At 41.4% G+C, this 19,114-nt stretch overlaps 2 protein-coding genes across 3 annotated transcripts; one reads left to right on the forward strand and one right to left on the reverse strand.

The window, feature by feature from the left end:
• Window positions 1-1,667: 1,667 nt before the first annotated feature.
• HEMGN (hemogen) lies at window positions 1,668-14,740 on the forward strand. 2 transcript variants are annotated; one of them, XM_025170232.2, is made up of 4 exons: window positions 1,668-1,831; window positions 5,220-5,313; window positions 6,967-7,220; window positions 9,369-14,740. In XM_025170232.2, the coding sequence occupies exons 1-4, from the start codon at window positions 1,750-1,752 to the stop codon at window positions 9,467-9,469; spliced, it is 531 nt and encodes a 176-aa protein (XP_025026000.1). In that variant the 5' UTR covers window positions 1,668-1,749; the 3' UTR covers window positions 9,470-14,740. The 2 variants fall into 2 exon arrangements, with proteins under 2 accessions (XP_025026000.1, XP_025026001.1); XM_025170233.2 differs by having other exon boundaries at window positions 1,671-1,831; window positions 5,220-5,301; window positions 9,369-14,738.
• An 824-nt stretch (window positions 14,741-15,564) lies between these two features.
• On the reverse strand, window positions 15,565-16,644 carry FOXE1 (forkhead box E1). Its single transcript, XM_007433779.2, has one exon. The coding sequence runs from the start codon at window positions 16,642-16,644 to the stop codon at window positions 15,565-15,567; it is 1,080 nt and encodes a 359-aa protein (XP_007433841.2).
• Between the last annotated feature and the right edge of the window lie 2,470 nt (window positions 16,645-19,114).

Below are 19,114 nucleotides of genomic sequence, written 5' to 3' on the forward strand. Positions count from 1 at the left end.
AACTGTCTTCTGTTTTTTCCATTAATCATACAGATGTATAGTTGCTATTATTGCAACTACTTTGTCTCCCAGCAGACCGACAAATCTGTCTTTACCATTTCAGTCTGTTGGTAAGTCTCATCTGGCAGAAGCTCTTCCATGTAAAAAAAAAATCCTTCCACATAAAAATGTGAAAGAGCAAGATTCTACTCTAGTCATATCTCTCATATGATTAATCATGGTTTATTTAACTTTATTAAATAAGCTACCATTGGGAATTTATGCAACATACTAAGCCATAAACTGCTTTCAAATTTCACATGTTATGGCTTAGCTTGATTGCAACCGTCTATGTATGAGAAATACATGTGATTTCTACAGAAATGACAGAGAAAAACTTCTAATTTCAAGTCATAGAGGTTGGTTACAAACAAAGCAATAAAAAGGCCTATGGAACTTAAAAATTAACCTTAAAGACCTCACTGTGTTTGTTTCACCACCTCTATATGAATAAGTATCCCCAGTTTAGAAAAGCACCGAGTGCTTCTGATGAAATAGACTAGTCTATGAAATCTTATGCCATAATAAACTTGTTGATCTTTAAAATGCCTGAAGATTCTTTGTTGTTGTTTGAGAATATGGAATGTGGGGAACTGTAACTGGTGCCATAATAAGGTTCTTGGGATTCCTTCTTAACTACTATTGAAGCCTGTAGTTGGTTGCTGTGAGTGCCTTGCCTCTGCATATCACAGAAAGCAGGAGGTGCATTTAGTTCCCTTTACCTCCACCCTTCTCTCTTGTGACTTTTAGTCTGCCCCACCTTTCTAGAGCAGCAAAATAATCTCTTAAGCCCAAGGGAGGTGTCCAAAGGACAAGGGAAAAGGAATTCCCAATATTAAAAGGTAATACCAAACAAACTGATTTCAAGAATACAGTTTAAGAGGAAGGGTAAAAGAAACTGGAAATTAGGCAATCTAAGAAATGCCAGTTTTTTAACATAACCTGGAGATACAACACATTTCAGGTATTTGTAGTAGTGACTGCTCATGTATATGAAGTTTGATGTGGAAAACTAAGGGAATTCTTCCATATAATTTTTCCATTGCAGAACATTCTTCAGAATCAATTTCTATGCAGTAAATGTGCCAAATGTTTGTAGAATTGTATTGATCACTACCTGCAAAACAAATACATATAAAAAATCTCAGGAGTATTTTCTCACCTGGATTCTCTTGAAACATCCCCATGTCCTGTTTAGTTGATTTGCTCATTCCCAGGGAACTGAAAACATAGGACAAGGGATCTTTGTGCAAATGTGCATGTAGATTTGAACAGATTTTTTCCAGAGAACTGTTCTTATTGTGTGTAAACATATCTTGCAATTTTATCTAGTAAACTCTTCTTTCCAAACTGTTTGAGGAGGTAATTCTTTCTAAATGGTGAGGCAGGGACTTTTTTCCAGGAATTTCCAAGCTCAAAATGTTTGAAAAATGGCACGTTTCTTTGAAAAAGCAATTATTTCATATGAGAAAAAATGTCTGGAAATGGATATGTCAGGCTTTTAGCACCAATATGGACACCTTTGCAGCTTGATAAGAAAAAATAGTATTGACATAGCCATGTCCATGGCAGATAAGACGTGTGCAGGGCGGGTAGTTTGTTTCTTTTTTTCCCTCCTTTTTGGAAACTCTCATTTTGCACTATACCATCAGATGTGTTACATGATCCAGCTCCTTTTTCTATATAAATATTTAAAATAAACTGTTACAGATGGCAAGCTTAGAAAAGGATCATTCATACTCTGAAAATCCACAGCAGCCAGGGGCCACACCTGAAGAGTATGCAGTTCCAGGTAATACAATTTATTTTGGGGAAGGGGATGCTTTATTGGACACAGATTTGCATTTTTTCAAGAATTACCTGCTCTCTGATCCTTGCCCCAAGAAACCTCTGTTCTTATTTTGCTTTTGGTGAGTAAATGTTGGGAGGGTCTTCTGCAAATATTGTTTGTGTGCAGTAGCATCTTTAGGCTCTTTTCCCCTGAACGGGGAAGGTCAGAAGCAAAATGTTGAGTATAGCAGAAGGCATTTCCTCTACTTTTAAACAGTGTTGGACTAGGACTGGGGTGATCAGGTTTGGATCTGCACTCAGCTATGAAGCTCACTGGATGACCTTAGACATTCCTCACCTAATTTATCTTGCAAGGTTGCAAACATAGAATGAGAGGAAATATGGAATATAAATATAGATCAAGAGAACATTGATTTGTTCTAACTGCTTCCACATAAAATGTTCCATCTGTCTTCCTCCTCAAATTAAAACTCTGGAGAATAATCCATCCTTGGCAATACTTAGCAAATGTATATCCCTATAACATTGCTTGCTACAGTGGTGCAAATGAAGGAGACCAGGGCATTTGCAAGGGAGAATCAGAGAACAGGAGGAATACTGAAGCATTTCTACAGCAGAGCTAGCTACCAGTTAGGTCAAGGTAACAGACACAAGCATTTTATTTCAGGTGTCAGGAAAGATGTGCAAATTATTACTTTGTTGCCTTGGTTTTATTGCCAGGGAGAGGGAGAAGAATTGATGGGATTTTCTGCCTCAGATACCAAAATAATTTGATCTGTGTTGGGTGCCATGTGTATACTGAGTTGGGGAAGGATGGGTGCTGTTTTATGTTCTGCCTCAGACAACCAAATGTCTTAGGCCCACTTTACAGCTGATTTCCCCCACACCTCCTACACACCTCCCATAAACTGCCATGAATAATATGTAGAAAAACAGGGATAAATGTGAAAAACAGGCAAATAAATACAATGGCTCTATTGGACATGTTTCCAGTCCAGGAGCCTTGCAGGGGGGAAATGGGATAAACAGGCTGGGAAGAGGAATTGGCATGGGAAAATAATTGAAGGAAAATTAAAAACAACTCCTCCTCCTAGCCAGATCTCCCTCCTGCATCCCTATCATGTGGCCCTTACCCTCATTATGAAGAAAGTCAACATATTGATGAATCCTAGACTGAACTCAGAATATGCATTTCTAGATGCACAATCACAAATTGTGCAGTGCTTTTGCCTTTATTTTGCTATAACTTCCTTCCCAAATCGTTGTCGTTCTTCTGGGTTTACTGCCAGTCCGACTTGCCACCATCCTATGTGTGTAGCCGGTTCTGTTGTAACATTGAACAAAAGGCATAAGAACAGATAATGTTGCCATAGAATTGCTGGGGGCTAGCAGCTGTGGTCCTTACTGTGAGAGAACAGTTTGTCAAACCAACCTCTCCATTTTATGCTCCACTGGAGGGGGGGAGGGGGAGAAATACAGTACATATATTTTTTAATTCTTCATTGTACCAGTTGGACGTTAGCACAAGGCAAAAACTATAGAAAATGATAAAGTCTAATGGTGAAATGATGAGAGGCTGGTTGGTGTACTAGATACTGGCCAAATGGTACAGAGAGCAAGTCTCTTAAATTGCAAGGTATCCGGTGCTGCCCTCACCATCAAAGGCTGGAGGGCAGATTCACTTCATGCATAGGCAGACCTTGTTGCTGAAGTGGACACTATGCATAATATTCCACATTTGGATGGAAACAGACAACTGTGGCTTGCATAAATCCATGAATCCAAGCCACAGAGAAGCCTCAGGTGACCGGTGTTCAGTAAATAAGCTGATGCATTTTTTTGTTTTATGGTACAGTCAATTTAAGGTAGGTCCCATTTTAATAGTTACATCTGAATACTATAAAATGTAAATAAATGAATCTTAAGGTGTCACTGAAAAAACTCATTGCTACAGCTGATGTGCTTCTATTACAAGTGTAGAGTTAGTTTGTGTCACAGATGAAAATAAAACTGATCTAGACCACTTTTCCTCTTGATATCTTCATGACATAATAGCATTATGAACTGGTAACTGTTAGTAGCATCACAGATCCTAATGAAGGAGAATCAAGTAGAAATGTCCCAAACTTTGGGGAAACCATTACCTTAATGCCTGGGGAAATTGTTAAAAGAATTTATGAACAAGATGCATTTATCTTTACACATGTTATGCATCTGTGTTAAAAGCAAATGAAATGTAGATTCTGTCACAGCTAGAAAATGAAGTTGTTACTCACCACAAGTTATAACTGTCATATCTTAACTGACTGTGAAATATCATCCTTTAATGGCCATAGAAAGAAGTCCTGATAGATTGTTTTCCAAAAGAAAGAAACAAGAAAAAGAAGAGGGTATTTCCCATTTTGATATTGGGCAAGTTGTGTGTTACTCAGATGACAAAACATGTTTGTACCACATGGAACCTTATATGTCCAAATCGTCAAGCCAGACTATAACCTTTCCTGAGGTTGTTCTGTATGTTATTTCCAGCAACAACAAAATGTTTCTAAGTTCAAAACTGAATGTGTTAATCATCAAGCAAAGATCTACCCCATGTTCTCACTCCCATATATTCCACTGTTTTGACAAAAGTGTTTGATGTCATTTCATCTGGACAAGATGAGCCTTTCTACTCTCATTTGGAGTTAGCGATAGGGAGTCAAAAGTGAAATGCCACACAGCAAGATGCACCAGATTTGTTTTTAATGAAATGAGTTGCACAGCCTGCAAGGCTATGTAATAATGTCTGCAAATGTAGCTAAATGGGCAAACATGAACATAGACTGCATACAATTATATGAAGATACTATATTTAGAGAATAAAGCTTTAGCATTTTTTAAAAGCTTTGGGCTGCTTAATTGACTTACTGAATTTTGCATACTTTCCTTGAATAATATTTTAACCCACTGAAGTGGTTTTAAAAAAGAACTAAAATAATCACGTTTGTTATGTTTGTAACTTTACATGACTTTACTGTTTCTCTGGCTTGTCTCAACATATATTTTTTTAAATGGAGACAAAAGATGAGCACATGTCATAAATCCTTCAGCCATTATGGAAGTGTTTAATTGGAATAGCGTTCACTTTGTGTTCATGTAGCCAATTAGATACATGTGGGTTTTCTGAAACCCTCTTTTTTAACATAACCATCACGTAAATATTCATTGTAGGCAGTTCATTTTATAAATATAACATATAACCCAACATATTCTGTAGAAGTTGCTGAAATGGTTCTGTCATTGCTTTATTCAGGTGTGCTCTATTCCTGCAATATCTGTTCAGATTGCTTATCAGAGTAATCTCTTAGCATAATTCATGCAACTGTGTTCTTGTTACTTACCTCTTGCAGATGTTGGCATTTCACGCCGTTTGAGAGACCGAGAACTTCTCAGAAAAAGGAAAGCAGAAGCAGATGAAAAAGACACTCAACAGTGGGTTCTGGGGTAAATTAGGATGGTGACAAAGTGATGTTTATGTTTTGGGTCTAAATAATGACACTGAAGTTACTCTTGCTCTGATGAAAAATAATTTAGTCATGTTAAAGTTTCACCAGAATCAATAAGACAAATTAATAATAGTTAACAAATCCTGTGATTTGAGCGACCACAAGTTGGAGGATTATATTAGCACAGTGTTTCCCAACCTTAGCAACTTTAAGATATGTGGACTTCAATTCCCTGAATTCCCAGGCTAGCCATGCTGGCTGGGGAATTCTGGGAGTTGAAGTTCAGATATCCTAAAGTTGCCAAGGTTGAGAAACACTGTATTAGCAGATAAAGGTAGATTTCTCAGATTTCCCTTCTAAGAAAAAGAAGAATGGGAAGGTATGCTAACCTCTTTTTTGCCTTCCCTCATGTTTGGAATTCTCTCCTAGTACACCTCATAGAGCCACCCTTCTTTTTTGCCAGTGTTTCGTTCCCGACTCAAATATTAAACTTTTGCTTATTCCATTCCTTGATAACAAGACATCCCCATTTGTATCCTTGGATCTTTTGCTCTCCTCATCATCACACTGGCCTTCACACAAATGGTTGGAATTTAGATGGAAACTGGAATTTAGATTCCAGAATTTAAATTCTGGAAATGCACCTATTTTACTTATTTTCACAGCAGCGTAACTCTAGGGTAAACTCTTTACACTCAACACCTAGCGAGTCTACTCTATGCCCAGAAAATAGAATTCTGCAATGCACAAATTATGCCAATAGAATGGATTTGTAACATTTGATTTAAAATAACTTATTTTGCAGTGTTCAATATTTGGCATCATTTATTCTGCTTCTAACAAAGGTAGGAGCAAAGAGCTATAGTAGACACAGAAAATCCCACTTGACCACAGAACATTCTATTCAGTTACCCTTTTGGCTTCTCAAATTTCAGTAGACGTACTTTTGCGCCATGAATGATAAAACCTTGTGTGTGTGTATATATATACATCCATATATCAAAGCATGTGAAGTTGCATCCAGATGTAATGTCAGATTTCTTTGCCATTATACAATATCTTTGGAAGATAAGGCTTTGAAATGGTGTTTCAACCAGGTGTTTAATTCTTCACAGCTTTTCATTGTTGCTGCTGCTGCTGCTGTTATAAAACTAACCTCTTCCCGTCCACACTGCATTTACTATGTTTGGTTTTGACCTGTTTACCTAACAGCCACCAAAAGGAACCCCAACAAGGAATGGAACTGTTAGGGAGAACTATGTGAGATAGGCAGCCATATAAGCCCTTTAGACAAGCAAACAAACAAATACATCAATTTCAGAGAGAAATAGATTGAAGGTAAAAGTTAGAGATACTGCCACCTTCCTTTGTTACCCAAGCCTTCGTCTGCTGCATAGGTATGACTATAGCTTTGAGTTCTGCAGGATGTTGAATCGCTGACCCAGGAACACATTCGGTCCTCTCATGAATGAAACACTCTGGTTTGCTCATCTTGAATGGGAAAGTGTTGAATAAATAATCTTAAAAACCAAGCTGAGAATTTTAATGTGATTAAAAGAAGTGAGTTAATGGTTTTGTAAAAAGGGCCCTTCAGAGTAATCTGTCAGTTCCTAGAATTTACAAAATGATTCTTTTGTGTACAATCTGATAGGGAGCAAAAGAAGCACAAGCGAGCGCGGAAAGGAAGAGCAACTGGAAGGGGCCGAGGCCGGCGTCAGGCTCTACAACCAGAGCCACAACCAGAATCGCAGCCAGAGGAAGCAGAGAGCCATGAAACACAGGTGACCGCAGTGGAAGAAAAGGTTGAAGTACCTCATGGACTCCATGAAGAATGTTCTGCCCCTGTGGTGGAAACTGAAGGGCTGTATTCCCAACAGGAAGTAACTCCATCTGTTTTCAGATGTGGTAAGTTCTGTAAGTAGCAGCCTTTGAAAATAAAAGCTCTTTTACCGAGAAGCATATTATTCAACCTGAAGGAAATTTGGTCTGGATGATAAGGTCTCTGAAATAATTCTGGAAAACATTTTCCCTGTCCTCTTCCATGATTCCTCTGGAATCACTAATCAGTTGGATCAGATAAGAGTCTAGTAGCTGTCCCTACTTTATTTCGGAGAAGTAAATAAAGTACAAATGTAGTGCTCTGATCCTTCCTTCTGGATTATTGAACAGCAGGGGCACTTAGATATGATAAGAGCAGGGCTGTCATATCTTATCTGCAAAAATCCTGATGACCATTAGGGGACAAGAAAGAGCTGCCAGCTAGTGGTCATCTAGATTTTTGCAAACCTGATTTCGTAGCCCCAGTTTAGAGTTTTGCCAGGACTGTTAAATTATAATTTAGCCAGCTTCCCATTTTTTCCCATTGCCATGCCTCATATTCTTCTTTAGTAATTTGGCTGAAAAGGCAACCACATCAATATCAGGGCCAAATAATATATTAGATTAATATTTTATTCATTCACTCATTCATTCCACTTGTATAGCCACCCATCTCACCTCAGTGACTGGGTGGCTCACAACAATTAAAACAGTACCTCAAACAATTAATAAAAAAGCCTACAAACATACAAACTGTCAATAAAAACTGCATTAAAAACAGAAAAATAACCCTAATCAGCAACAGAATCCAGTCAGTACTCTACTTTCAGCACAGCCATTGAAGAGGCTCTCTGCTACCATCAGATCCCCAGGTGTGGTGGCATAGGCACATTTCCGAGCCTTCCTAAAAGCCAACAGGGTTGAGGCTAATCTAAGCTCCAGGGAAATGATGTTCCAAAGGACAGAGGCCATGACAGAAAAGGCTCTCTTCTTGGGTCCCATCAAGTGATGCTTCTTTGTACACAAGAACTGCAGCATGCCTCTCCTGCCAGATCTGATGGGATAGGTAGATCTAACCGGGAGAGGTGGTCCCTCAAGTATCCAGGTCCCGTGCCATGTAGAGCTATTGTATATGTTACTAATCCCCTGCTTGGGGTGTTTATATTTAGACTAGGAAAGTGATATGGAACATTTTCCCCCACTGTTTGGCATTCAGAACCTTCCACAAGTCCTATTGAAAGTGTATCAGAGATCAGATGACATGTGTCTTGCATTATATGTAGTCTGGCCATTTGAATGTACTTAACAAAGTAAAAAATACTTTTAATGGAAGTAGAAAACTCAATTCCTAGAGAATTACTGATGAGTCTTAGGAAATAAAACAGATGTATTATATTTTAAAATAGGATTATACACTAGAAAAAGAAGTCTACAGCCTGCCCTATAGCCTGTAAACTAGGCTGCTGCCTTTAGGGGTGATGGAGAATCTTATTCCATTGCCTATGTTAAAGTAAGTCCAGCTTTCAGTCCAGTTGGCTTCTCTATATGGAATGGAAGGGGATCTCATCTCATGCCTTTCCATAAGTGACTTGGGCCAGCATTGTCAAAATATAATTCTATAGTTCATTGTGATTGAGGTGGTTCCACTATCAAAGGCTCTTTTTGATTACTGTAGTACAGCTTCAATAGGCATAAAGGAGGATAGAAGTATAAAAAAGGGAAATTTAATACATACTGTAATTCCTTTTTCAGCACTGGAGCCCTTTTTGTGCTTGTCAATTTTTATTTTACCTTATTTAAGATTTGAAGGTAGCTTTTTCTTTTATTGAAAAATCTCAAGGGGGATTATAGTGAAATAACCACAAATACAATGATTAAGAAAGTCCATAAAATATTTAAAGTAGCTGGTGCCTATGTAGCAGAGAAATAGCACCTGGCTTATACCTTCTAATTTTGTACCATCCAAAAGGATAATATACCTGGTTTTCACAACAATAGTGTTTGAAGAATTAGTAGTTATAATTCTTGTTTCTGTTACTATGAACATGTCATCAATAATTAAAAATCTTTGACAACATGTATTTTATCATCAGTTTGGGAATGAATGTTTTTTTCCTTTTTGCTTAGGCACTGCTTAGTTAATCTTGGTTATGGTTATTATCCAGAGATAACAGCATTCTTTAGACCAAACCAATATAAATATTTGTATGTGACATCTTCTTTACTCCCTCCCAGCCCACCAACCAGCACTAGAGGAGACACCAAGACCAGAAGGATCAGAGGACCCTCAGTCTTTGGAAAATGATCATTTGGAGCAAGGTTTATTTGGCTTTTAATTTAAAAGTTGGGTGCAGATAATAATTGTTCCTATTCAATATGAAAATGCTGTTAGGCTATATGATACCTGTCATTCTTGTGTGAGCAATAAAAATCCGGTAGCCTTTGTTGTCATCTTCCTGCAATTTCTTCTTTTTTTGAAATACTCTTCCTTTCAAGTACACAACAAAGGAGATTTTCTATTTTGTAACGTTGGGTTTGCTGACCTATATTCAGATGAAGTAGCCTTCTTCATCTAGTATCTTTGAGATGTGTTAGACTGGAAGGGTCATTATCATCAAGCATGATGGCAGATGACAAAGGTAGTTATCATCCAAAACGTTGTGTAGCTCCAGGATGGGAAAAGTTGAAATGGAGGCAAGCAGAATGCAGCAGCAATCATTCCCTCACACTGGAACTCTAAGAGGGTGATGCTCTGCATCCATCTACAGGTTCTTCCTCTGCTTATAGGTAATTTGTTAGAACAGGAAAGAACAAAGATGAATAACATAGAGGAACAAGCAAAGACAGATACCTCCCTAGCATTTTTTCTCCTTATGTTCCTTATCTGTAGTCATTGGGGAAGTGAACCATTTTGTGCTGCAGATAAGATCTACATGGCTGAATGCTCCTCTGTTTGTTTGGTTTTTTAAAATCCCTTCAAAGAATAACAAGGAGCTGATAAGTCCACTACTCTGCCTCATTCATATAAGCTTATAGACTGTCTCGGAAGCAACTTCTCTCATTTGTATACTTCTGTCATTTCCCACCATTTTTTTCATTTTCAAATCATTTCAGATCACAAGGTCTTTGGACTGGTAGCATTTGAAACCCTCCATTTAGAACAATCCGTATATTAGGACAATGGATTTTAGCCTAGTCTTCTCTTTTTCCTTTTGTATGTAGAACTTATCTGTTTGAGACCATGTGTGAGGAGCCCATCCCAGGTACTGAATTAATGAGTAGTCCATGTGTACATGTGCAAAATAATATAATTACACATACCTCCTGCTCTGCCAGTTTCACCTGATAAAAATAAAAAGGAGATACAGAGAAATATAGACTAGTGATACTTCTATCCATTGGAGTTTTTACTTCTCAAACTCTCAGAAGCAGTTTGAAGGCAATCCATTGTTTGAGTTTGAAACAGTGGTTCTGGAGATTTGGGAATGTTTAAAATAATTAAATTGATTGTGGAATTTCTTGTCTTAATATGTTTGATTTTTGTATATCTCTCAGAGACTTTGGTAGAGAATGATTTAGGAATCTAATAAATGAATATATATTTTATGAATTTGAAATGTTTTGCATACTCCTATGATCCACAGTTGTTTTTAGTTCTATGTGAAATGCTGAGAACAAGGACTGAAAATTGCTGCCTGGACCTGAGCAATCACCCTGCCCTTTCAGTGCATCTCCACTTCCTACAAAAAGAGTTAAAGAAAGAAAAAAGGCCAGTAGCCCAGTAGATCTTGTTCCCTAATGAAGTGAATGTGGGAACTGACAAATTCTTGTCAACTTTACTCCTATTCTTTTGACTGGGCTATTGAAGGGAAGCTGCAAAATTATTTAGCCAGCATGAACCTCAAAGGGGGAGCCAGTTTGGTGTGGTGGTTCGGGCACCAGGCTAGAAACTGGGAGACCGTGAATTCTAGTCCCGCCTAGGCACAAAGCCAGCTAGATGATCTTGGGCCAATCACTTTCTCTCAACCCTAGGAAGGAGACAATAGCAAATCACTTCTGAAAAAAAAAACTTGCCAAAAAACTGCAAGTACCAGAATGGATTAAAAAAAAAAACAACCCTCACAGTACCTGAAACTCAGGAGCCAGGAGGAAGAATGAGGCAAGAGTGCCATCCAATGGTGAAATGGAGTTACAGCATCTAAAAACAACATCCACTTACCTTGTAAAGGTTTCAAATAAACCACACCTGAATTGGGAACAGCTTTTCCATGCTGCTGACACCATGGAGACACAGAGGTTGGCGGCACCTTTCAACCTAGCCCAGAATATACAAGGAAGTAACCTAAGTATTACCAATTTGGATGTTTTAGTGCAAAGGAGTGCAAACTTCAAACATCTACATTTTAAAGTTATTGCTGTTAGAACCTCAAATTCTACCAACTGGCGCAAGGTGCAAAAGAATAGCACAGGCCAAGCACACACACAGCAAATTTAAGGAGCATTCTGCCTTAGAACACAGAGCAGAAATCAAGATTATGCTTCCGTTACTAAAATTGAATCTGGTGTCACCCTTCCATTTTCTTCATTTCAGCAGCCTTTGTTGTTGTTCAGTCGTTAAGTGATCCAGCTCTCACAGCCATACATTACTACTGGAAAAACCATAGCTTTGACTATGCGGATCTTTGTCGGCAAGGTGACGTCTCTGCTTTTTAATATGTTATCTAGGTTTGCCATAGCTTTCCTCCCAAGGAGCAAGCGTCTTTTAATTTCATGGCTGCAGTCTCCATCTGCGGTGATCTTGGAGCCCAAATAAATGAAGTCTGTTACTGCTTCCATTTCTACCCCTTCTATTTGCCAGGAATTGATGGGTCCAGATGCCATGATCTTAGTTTTTTTAATGTTGAGTTTCAAGCCAGCTTTCGCACTCTCCTCTTTCACCCTCATCAAGAGGCTCTTTAGTTCTTCTTCACTTTCTGCCATTAGCAGCCTTTACAGAGGGAGAAAGTCATTTGTTAAATCAAATGGGATTCAGAAACCCTTACTGCTGTAAATCACCCACAGATTTCAGTAAATCTGAGTGTGCTTTCTGTCCACCTCTGCTTCGGTTCATTCTGCTTTCTGTTCATGTTTATTTTAGAGCAGTAGTTTTCCAATTGTTCTAGGGAATGCGCAGGAATGCCTGTAGTTCCCCTAGAAGACTGGAAACTGCAGAAACATCCCTGCAAAGACATCTTTCCCTCCACCGTTGTTTTTCACCTGCAGCGAAAATCCGTGTTCAGTGCCTTCCTAGTTCATGTGATGAAATAATTTGGCCCAACAGGACTGCTCACCATTCTGTATGAATGGAATCCGTGTGTCACAGCATTTTCAAGATCACCTCCCACATACAAGGGCTCTTTAATTTAGTAGAAAGTCAGTGCGTGCATAACAAGTTCTGACAAAAAATGGATTGCGCCCTAAGGTTCAAACCTCACTAAAAGACCTTTTCAATGTTTTACAAATTATAAAATGAATGGAATAAAATATAATTTACTGCAGTCTAAATTATCCTTGTGATATTCTTTCTTAAATTGCCTTTAAAATAAGTAAAATAGTTTGCATATTTGGATGCCACAGGGAGAGAAAATGCAGATTGTTTTTTACAGAAAATTTTAAAAATTAGAGGCAAACTTTACAATAGGTAAAATACGCAGCCTGCAACTGCTCTCCCATCTTGTGGTGCAAGGAAGAAAATTTAATCCTTCCCCTTATGTCCTTTGGCTGGAAAATTTATGTCTGCATAGCAGTAATTTCAATCCAGATCAATCTACCATGCACTAATGACAGACTAAAAAGGGGCCTGGGGGAGTAGCCACATATTTAACTTAGTGTCCATCTTGATCCACACAGAACTTTAGACAAAGTCCACCTCACTTAGTAAATCCTCATCCTTTTGTCCTGAGTTCTCTCTCTTTTTCAGATAGAGGCATTACAAACATACAGTAGATGCATGGCTGAAAATATTGAGAAAAAGAATGGGCCAAAGAATGGAGCAAGAAGTATTCAAAAGACACAAGAGCGTGCAAGGTTGTCCAATGCCTGTAATTTATTGATATAGAATTTGGTAGTATTTTAGGGGGGAAAAAGTTTTCAGAAGTTTTATATAGAACAGAATTCCAGAACTGCGTTTCACTCCTCTGCACATGCTTGGACAGCAATGGCAAAACAATAGTGGAATAGTGGACATCAATGAGATTGGTCTGTGGTTGAAGGAAAGTATCTTCATCTCAACCCCATAGAGCTAACTGGCAATAAATTCAGGCAGCCCCCCACTCTCCCTCCACCAAAGTACTTCTCCACTAAACATAGAATTAAGATATGGCACACAGGTGCTGCCACAATTAAAGGTGATAGCCGCTAACTTAAAAAAATTAGACACATTACACAGAGGAGGTTTCTATGATTTTTACTAAATGAAATCCATTTTCATAAATGCTTTACCTTAGAAAAGCTGTTCAGATGCTGAAAACAGACAACAGAAAGAATACAATGAATTTCATGGCCTGCTTCTGAGTACCCAGAAGCACCTAACTAGCAACTATTTTTAAGAATGCTGGGTTACAGTATTCTTGGTCTAACCCAACAAGGCAAGTTTATCATCCTGAAGGAATGATTGTCCGCACTATCTGACTCAAACTCTGCATGTGAATCATATGAATGTTATGGGCCAAATTTCATTTCAAAATTGTAGGTGCATGTCCGTGGAAAATGAATTTTGAGCGTTTTCTGTGTTAAGAACTTCCTATGCATAGAATATTAAGGAAAGGCTCACAAGGGCTTTTCATCTTAATGAGGATAGAGATTTGTTGTGGCTTTTACATTTGTGGGAATATTCAAATATATACTTATTTTTTAATTTAAATTGTATTACCCTGAATTTGCAAAAGATTCCTGATCGCTTATAATATATGAGTTTCTCTATCCCTGAGGTCTGAAATGGTGCAGTCCTAACAATGTTGCACTATGTTATTTATATGCGCATGTAGAATTAGTCTTGTTTGGATTTTGAACAGCGTTCAGCTCATGAGAGTCGTGATCCCAGCAGTTCTTATAAAAAACCAAGATTTCTGATCCAGGATTGCAGGGCGATAACCTAGATAACCTGATTTTACTTTTAATGGTAATATACAGTAGTAAATTATATGGGTTTAGCCATTCATTTTCCAGCCTTTCCTTGCATTTCTGCCTCAACCACCAGTATGACAATATTAAAGTCTTGATTGCTGTGACAGATAAGGTAAAGCAGGGTGAGCAGAAGGCCTTCAAAAAAGAACTGGTGAGAAGCATCATTTTGAAAATTAGGATTGCCTTTTCTGGTGAATCATTTGATTACTGTATTATTCTTAACTAATCAGAAAATATACAATAACTTTTAAGTTATGTTTTGGATATGTATTTCTAGATAGCAACAACTGTAGCTGAAAAGCAGAGAATTATACTGAGTATGGAAAAAGATGTCTTCTTTCTAGGACACTGGGGTGAATCGGACATTTTCTTATATCTAATGTATAAGCAATTCGCAAACAATCTGACTATATGGCTACTAACAATAAATTCCTACGCCCAACAAAAATGAAAAGAAATCTGATTTGAGTCAATGAATAATGAGCACACTGAAGCGTGGAGGCAAGTTCCTTTATCTGCTGCAACAAAGTTATCAGCTACAATCAGAACTCTCCAAGAAAATCAATTTCAAAGATTATTTATTGCATTTCCAAAGCCAGCAGAAAGCTTTAAGTATTCAAACAGAAGGGTGAATCATTGACCTCACATTTATTTATCCAAATGAATTTGTGAGTCACTGAAAACTTGACATCGAGGTATTAAGCATACACCTAGCAGTTATTCATAATTTGCTAATAATTGGGCTAGGTTAAAAAAAAATGAAAAAAAATAGAAGCTCACTACTTATTGAGGCTACTGCTGCAACACATTATTTTGGAAAGATAATGAGCTCACAAAGTAAAGTGGAGGGCAGCTAACAGGAATGGAAAAGCACACAAAATGGTCTAATATGTTGCATTGCCTTTGACTTTAATAGGTAGTGTGTTTCATACCTCACAGCATGAAAGGATCCCGTGTCTTCTCAACACCCCCACCCACACAGCAGAGTCACTAGCTTCATACTGTATAGTGCATTCGCTTCACAGAGCTAGATCTTTACACCAGCCAGTACTGTGGACACCTCCGTTGTCCTGTTCCTCTTACAGTCTTAAATAATGGTGCTGATTAGCCTATCCATATGCAGTCACACTGAAGGAACACCACAGCCCTCCCACCAGTGCAGGGTAACATGCTTCTGATGATCATCTAAGGGGAAGATGACACAACCAGAGATCTTGCCCCCTGCCCTGCTTTGTTCTCTTCTCCCCAACCAAATTCCTCCTTGGCTTTAGATGGCCGAAACGAACCTTTCCATGCTACTAGAGTAAGTGGTGTGGCGCAGGTAGGCTCCGGGACTGCTGAGCTGCCCACTGGCATTATACCCGTGAGCCAAAGAGCTGTAGGAGCTAGGCGACATCCTGCCATAGAAATCCATCGTGTCATTAGTGATGGGGGGTGAGGTAGGCATTCCTAAGCGGGCAGAAGCCCCAAAGAGGTTATTGTTGCTGCTCTGGGAGTAAGACCCTTGGTTGACCTGGAGCTGCTGGGCACTGGGGATTGCGTACGAGTAAGGCATGGCATTGTGGGGCCTCGCGAGGCCAGGGGCTGGGGTGCAGGCTTGGTTGGAGTAGGCCGCGGACCCAGTAAAGGAGCAGGCATTGCCCCCAGAGGGGCTTAAGTCCGAGCTATGCTGCTGGACCAGCTCCGGGCTCGGCTGCGCCATGAGCGGGCCCAGGCTGAAGAGGGGCGGCTGGGAAGGGTAGCAAAGAGCAGCGGGAGGGGCGTAGGACGAGCTCAGCGAAGGCCCGACGGGTGGGGCCGGCGCCTCGTGCATGTAGGCCGGGTAAGTGGAAAGGTCGCTGCGCTTGAAGCGCTTCCGGCGGCGCAAGAAGCTGCCGCTCTCGAACATGTCGCGGGCGTGCGGGTCGAGGGCCCAGTAGCTGCCTTTGCCCGGCCGGCCGGGCTCTCGGGGCACCTTGACGAAGCAGTCGTTGAGCGTGAGGTTGTGGCGGATGCTGTTCTGCCACTTGCGAGGCCCGTCGCGGTAGAAGGGGAAGCGCTCTGTGATGAAGCGGTAGATGCCGCCCAGGGTCAAGCGGCGCTCCGGGGAGTGCGCGATGGCCATGGCGATGAGCGCGATGTAGCTGTACGGGGGCTTCCCGCGCTGTACCGGCCGCTTCCGGCGGCGCCCGATGGGCCGCAACCCCCCGACCGCGGCCACGTCTTCTTCCGACGGCTCCGGCTCCACGGCCTCGCCCGGGGGGGGCGGGTCCACCTTCACCAGCGCGGGAAGCCTGGAGGCGGCTTCGGCTTCGGCGTCCGCTTGGCTCACCGTGCAAGCCGACGGCTGAGGGCTTTCAGCCGTCATCCCAGGCTCTGCCCCCGCCTCCGACGGCGACGCAGGTTCCAGGAAATCAGCGGGCAGCCTTGAGGATGGGGGTGCGCCAGCCTCGCTGTCCCTGGCTGCCGTCCGAAGAAGTATCTTCAAGGCACCCTCGGTCTCGCAATGATCAGAGGGTGCGAAGGCAGGTGGAATTGCGAAGCGGTCCCCGCAGGCCAGGGCAGCTTTGGAGTCCTCTATGTTTGGGTGCTGGGCCTGGGAGAAACCCGGGGCGATGTCCTTCAGGACCTTCAGCCTCCTCGGCAGTCTGAATCTGCGGTGCCCGGCACACCTAAAATGAAGCCGATCTCCGAGGACCAGCGTGGCAACGCGTGCTCAGACCTTCCATTGCTTATTGGCACAAGCGAAGGGCTGCGAGATTCGAGAAGTGGGGAGCGGTCCTGAAATACCTGCCGGGTTCCTGCGATGGAAAAAGGCGGCGGGACAAGGCGGCGGGAAACAGTCAATCTCTCCAAATACAGCGCTCCTCCAAGACTGGCGACTGGAGCCGCCCCGGGAACGCTCCGCAGGGAGACCTGCCGGACCCCCGCCCGGTGCTCCTTTAACAACCGCTGGAGAGCTGCGGGCGCACCTTGCCGAGCCAGGAGGCGAGCTAACCCAGCAGAAAGGCACTCCCGTGGCAGGGACTCTGCCTGCGCTCTCTCTGCAGCTGGGCAGCCGTCGGCCGGCACTCCCTTCCAGCTGCCGTGCCTTAAAGGGACGGGTGGAGACGAGCTTGCCCGAGCAGCCTCTCCTGAGAATGCCGGGGGCGCAGCAAACCCACAGGGCTTTGCTGAGAGGGCTTGTTGAGGGAGGGGCCTGGCCCAAGACAGGCAGGAACCGGGAGGGGTTATACCGTCGGGAAGAAGAGCAGGCGAGCCCGACTGCCAGGTTTTCCCCGCCTTAGAAGGAGCCCAGCCGAGAGACGCCTCAAGTAGTGACAGCCACCCGTGGGCGCCCAGGGCAAAACCTGGTGAAAGGAGTGCGGCGGCGCTCTTCCAGCGGGTTGAGGGTAGTGGGCCATTGCCCTCTCAAGCCGGGACGTTTGGGGACAGTTTTCCACATGCTGCAGCAATAAAGCTCATGTTGCACTGGAAGTAGCGAGGAGGCTGGGTTGGTTAGCCCAGTCCCTTCAACTCTAATTCTCATGTATGTCTACAGAATTCCATGCCAACCTTGTTGCTCTGGGATCTGGTCCAGAAGATATTCTACCAAAAGGGGAGGACTGCGGTCCCCCTTTCTCTAGTGGAAGGATCTCACCTCCCTAGCACAGCTAGCCATAGCAGGGAGACTGAGAAAAGGCACATGTTCTCTGTACTTTGTGAAGTGTGTCTGATTCTGCTCAATAGGATTATAACCAATAAGTGTGCAGTGATATATGAAACCTTAGGCTGATAATCTTACATCTACTTATCTGAAACGTTCAACCTCACTGAATTTAGTGGAACTGACTCCTGAATAGACAGCCTTCGGGTTGCACTCTTCTTTTCTTTTGAGCAACCGTTCCATCCTGCTGGAATCACTCACACACACACGCTGCTGGAATCACTCTCTTCCACAACTGGTTGCTTTAACAAAATCAGTCTCAGTTGCGGAGATCGGGCCAGCAGGATAGATGAAGGACATATATGCCTGCCCTTTCTCTTCAAGAGAAAAAATGGATCAGGGCAGAGGTAAGCAAGTACTTCTCTCTTTCTCACCTGTTGGAGCACTCAGGAATGGGAACTTCCTCTACTCAGTTTCTGTACCATTTTCAGGGACTGGGTGCCTGATTGGTGTATGGCACTGCAGAATTTAATCCAGGCACAGGATTCTTTTAGTTTAAATTAAAGGAAAGCTGACTGATAGTGGAGTTGGGGAGTCTTCTGTGTAGAAGACAATTATAAATTGAAATAATAAAAATACCAACGACAACAACAATAATACTAACCACTACAATTACTATGACATGGTTTCAGTTTGTAAAATCCCAGATGGTGTGGAGGAAGAAGACATAGAACCCTTTCTCCCTACTGTTTTAATACTAGATGTGTTTAGGGGGATATAATCCAGTGAAATCGATGGACATATTTTTGCATAGATAAAAGAAAGTATAACATCAGCTGAATGTATCGTCTCCTGCCATAAGATACATTCTCATGTAGTTTTGAAAAGGGATGAGACGAAATTGTAGAAAATAGTTCATTTTATGGATCTTGCAAAAAGGAATTTCCCAGATTAGAAGTGGAAGAGGCCAACAATCACATGGCGAAGACAGGAGCTGCTCAGTTCAAGCCTTGGCTTTCTAGGAGCAATTGTCCCATCACCTCATTGAAAAGAATTGTACAAATATTTATGTTTCTTTGCAACCATAACATCCAAAGCAGGTCACAAGAATAGCAAAAACACATATGACTGCACGGTTCATAGCAATCAAACCACACATTCCATAAACTCTAATAAAAGCATTGGTATATGA

Source organism: Python bivittatus, unplaced genomic scaffold, assembly GCF_059951505.1.
Source record: "Python bivittatus isolate LINGU-HERP-01145 unplaced genomic scaffold, Pbiv_v1 ctg000520_np1212, whole genome shotgun sequence".
Taxonomy (NCBI): Eukaryota; Metazoa; Chordata; class Lepidosauria; order Squamata; family Pythonidae; genus Python; species Python bivittatus.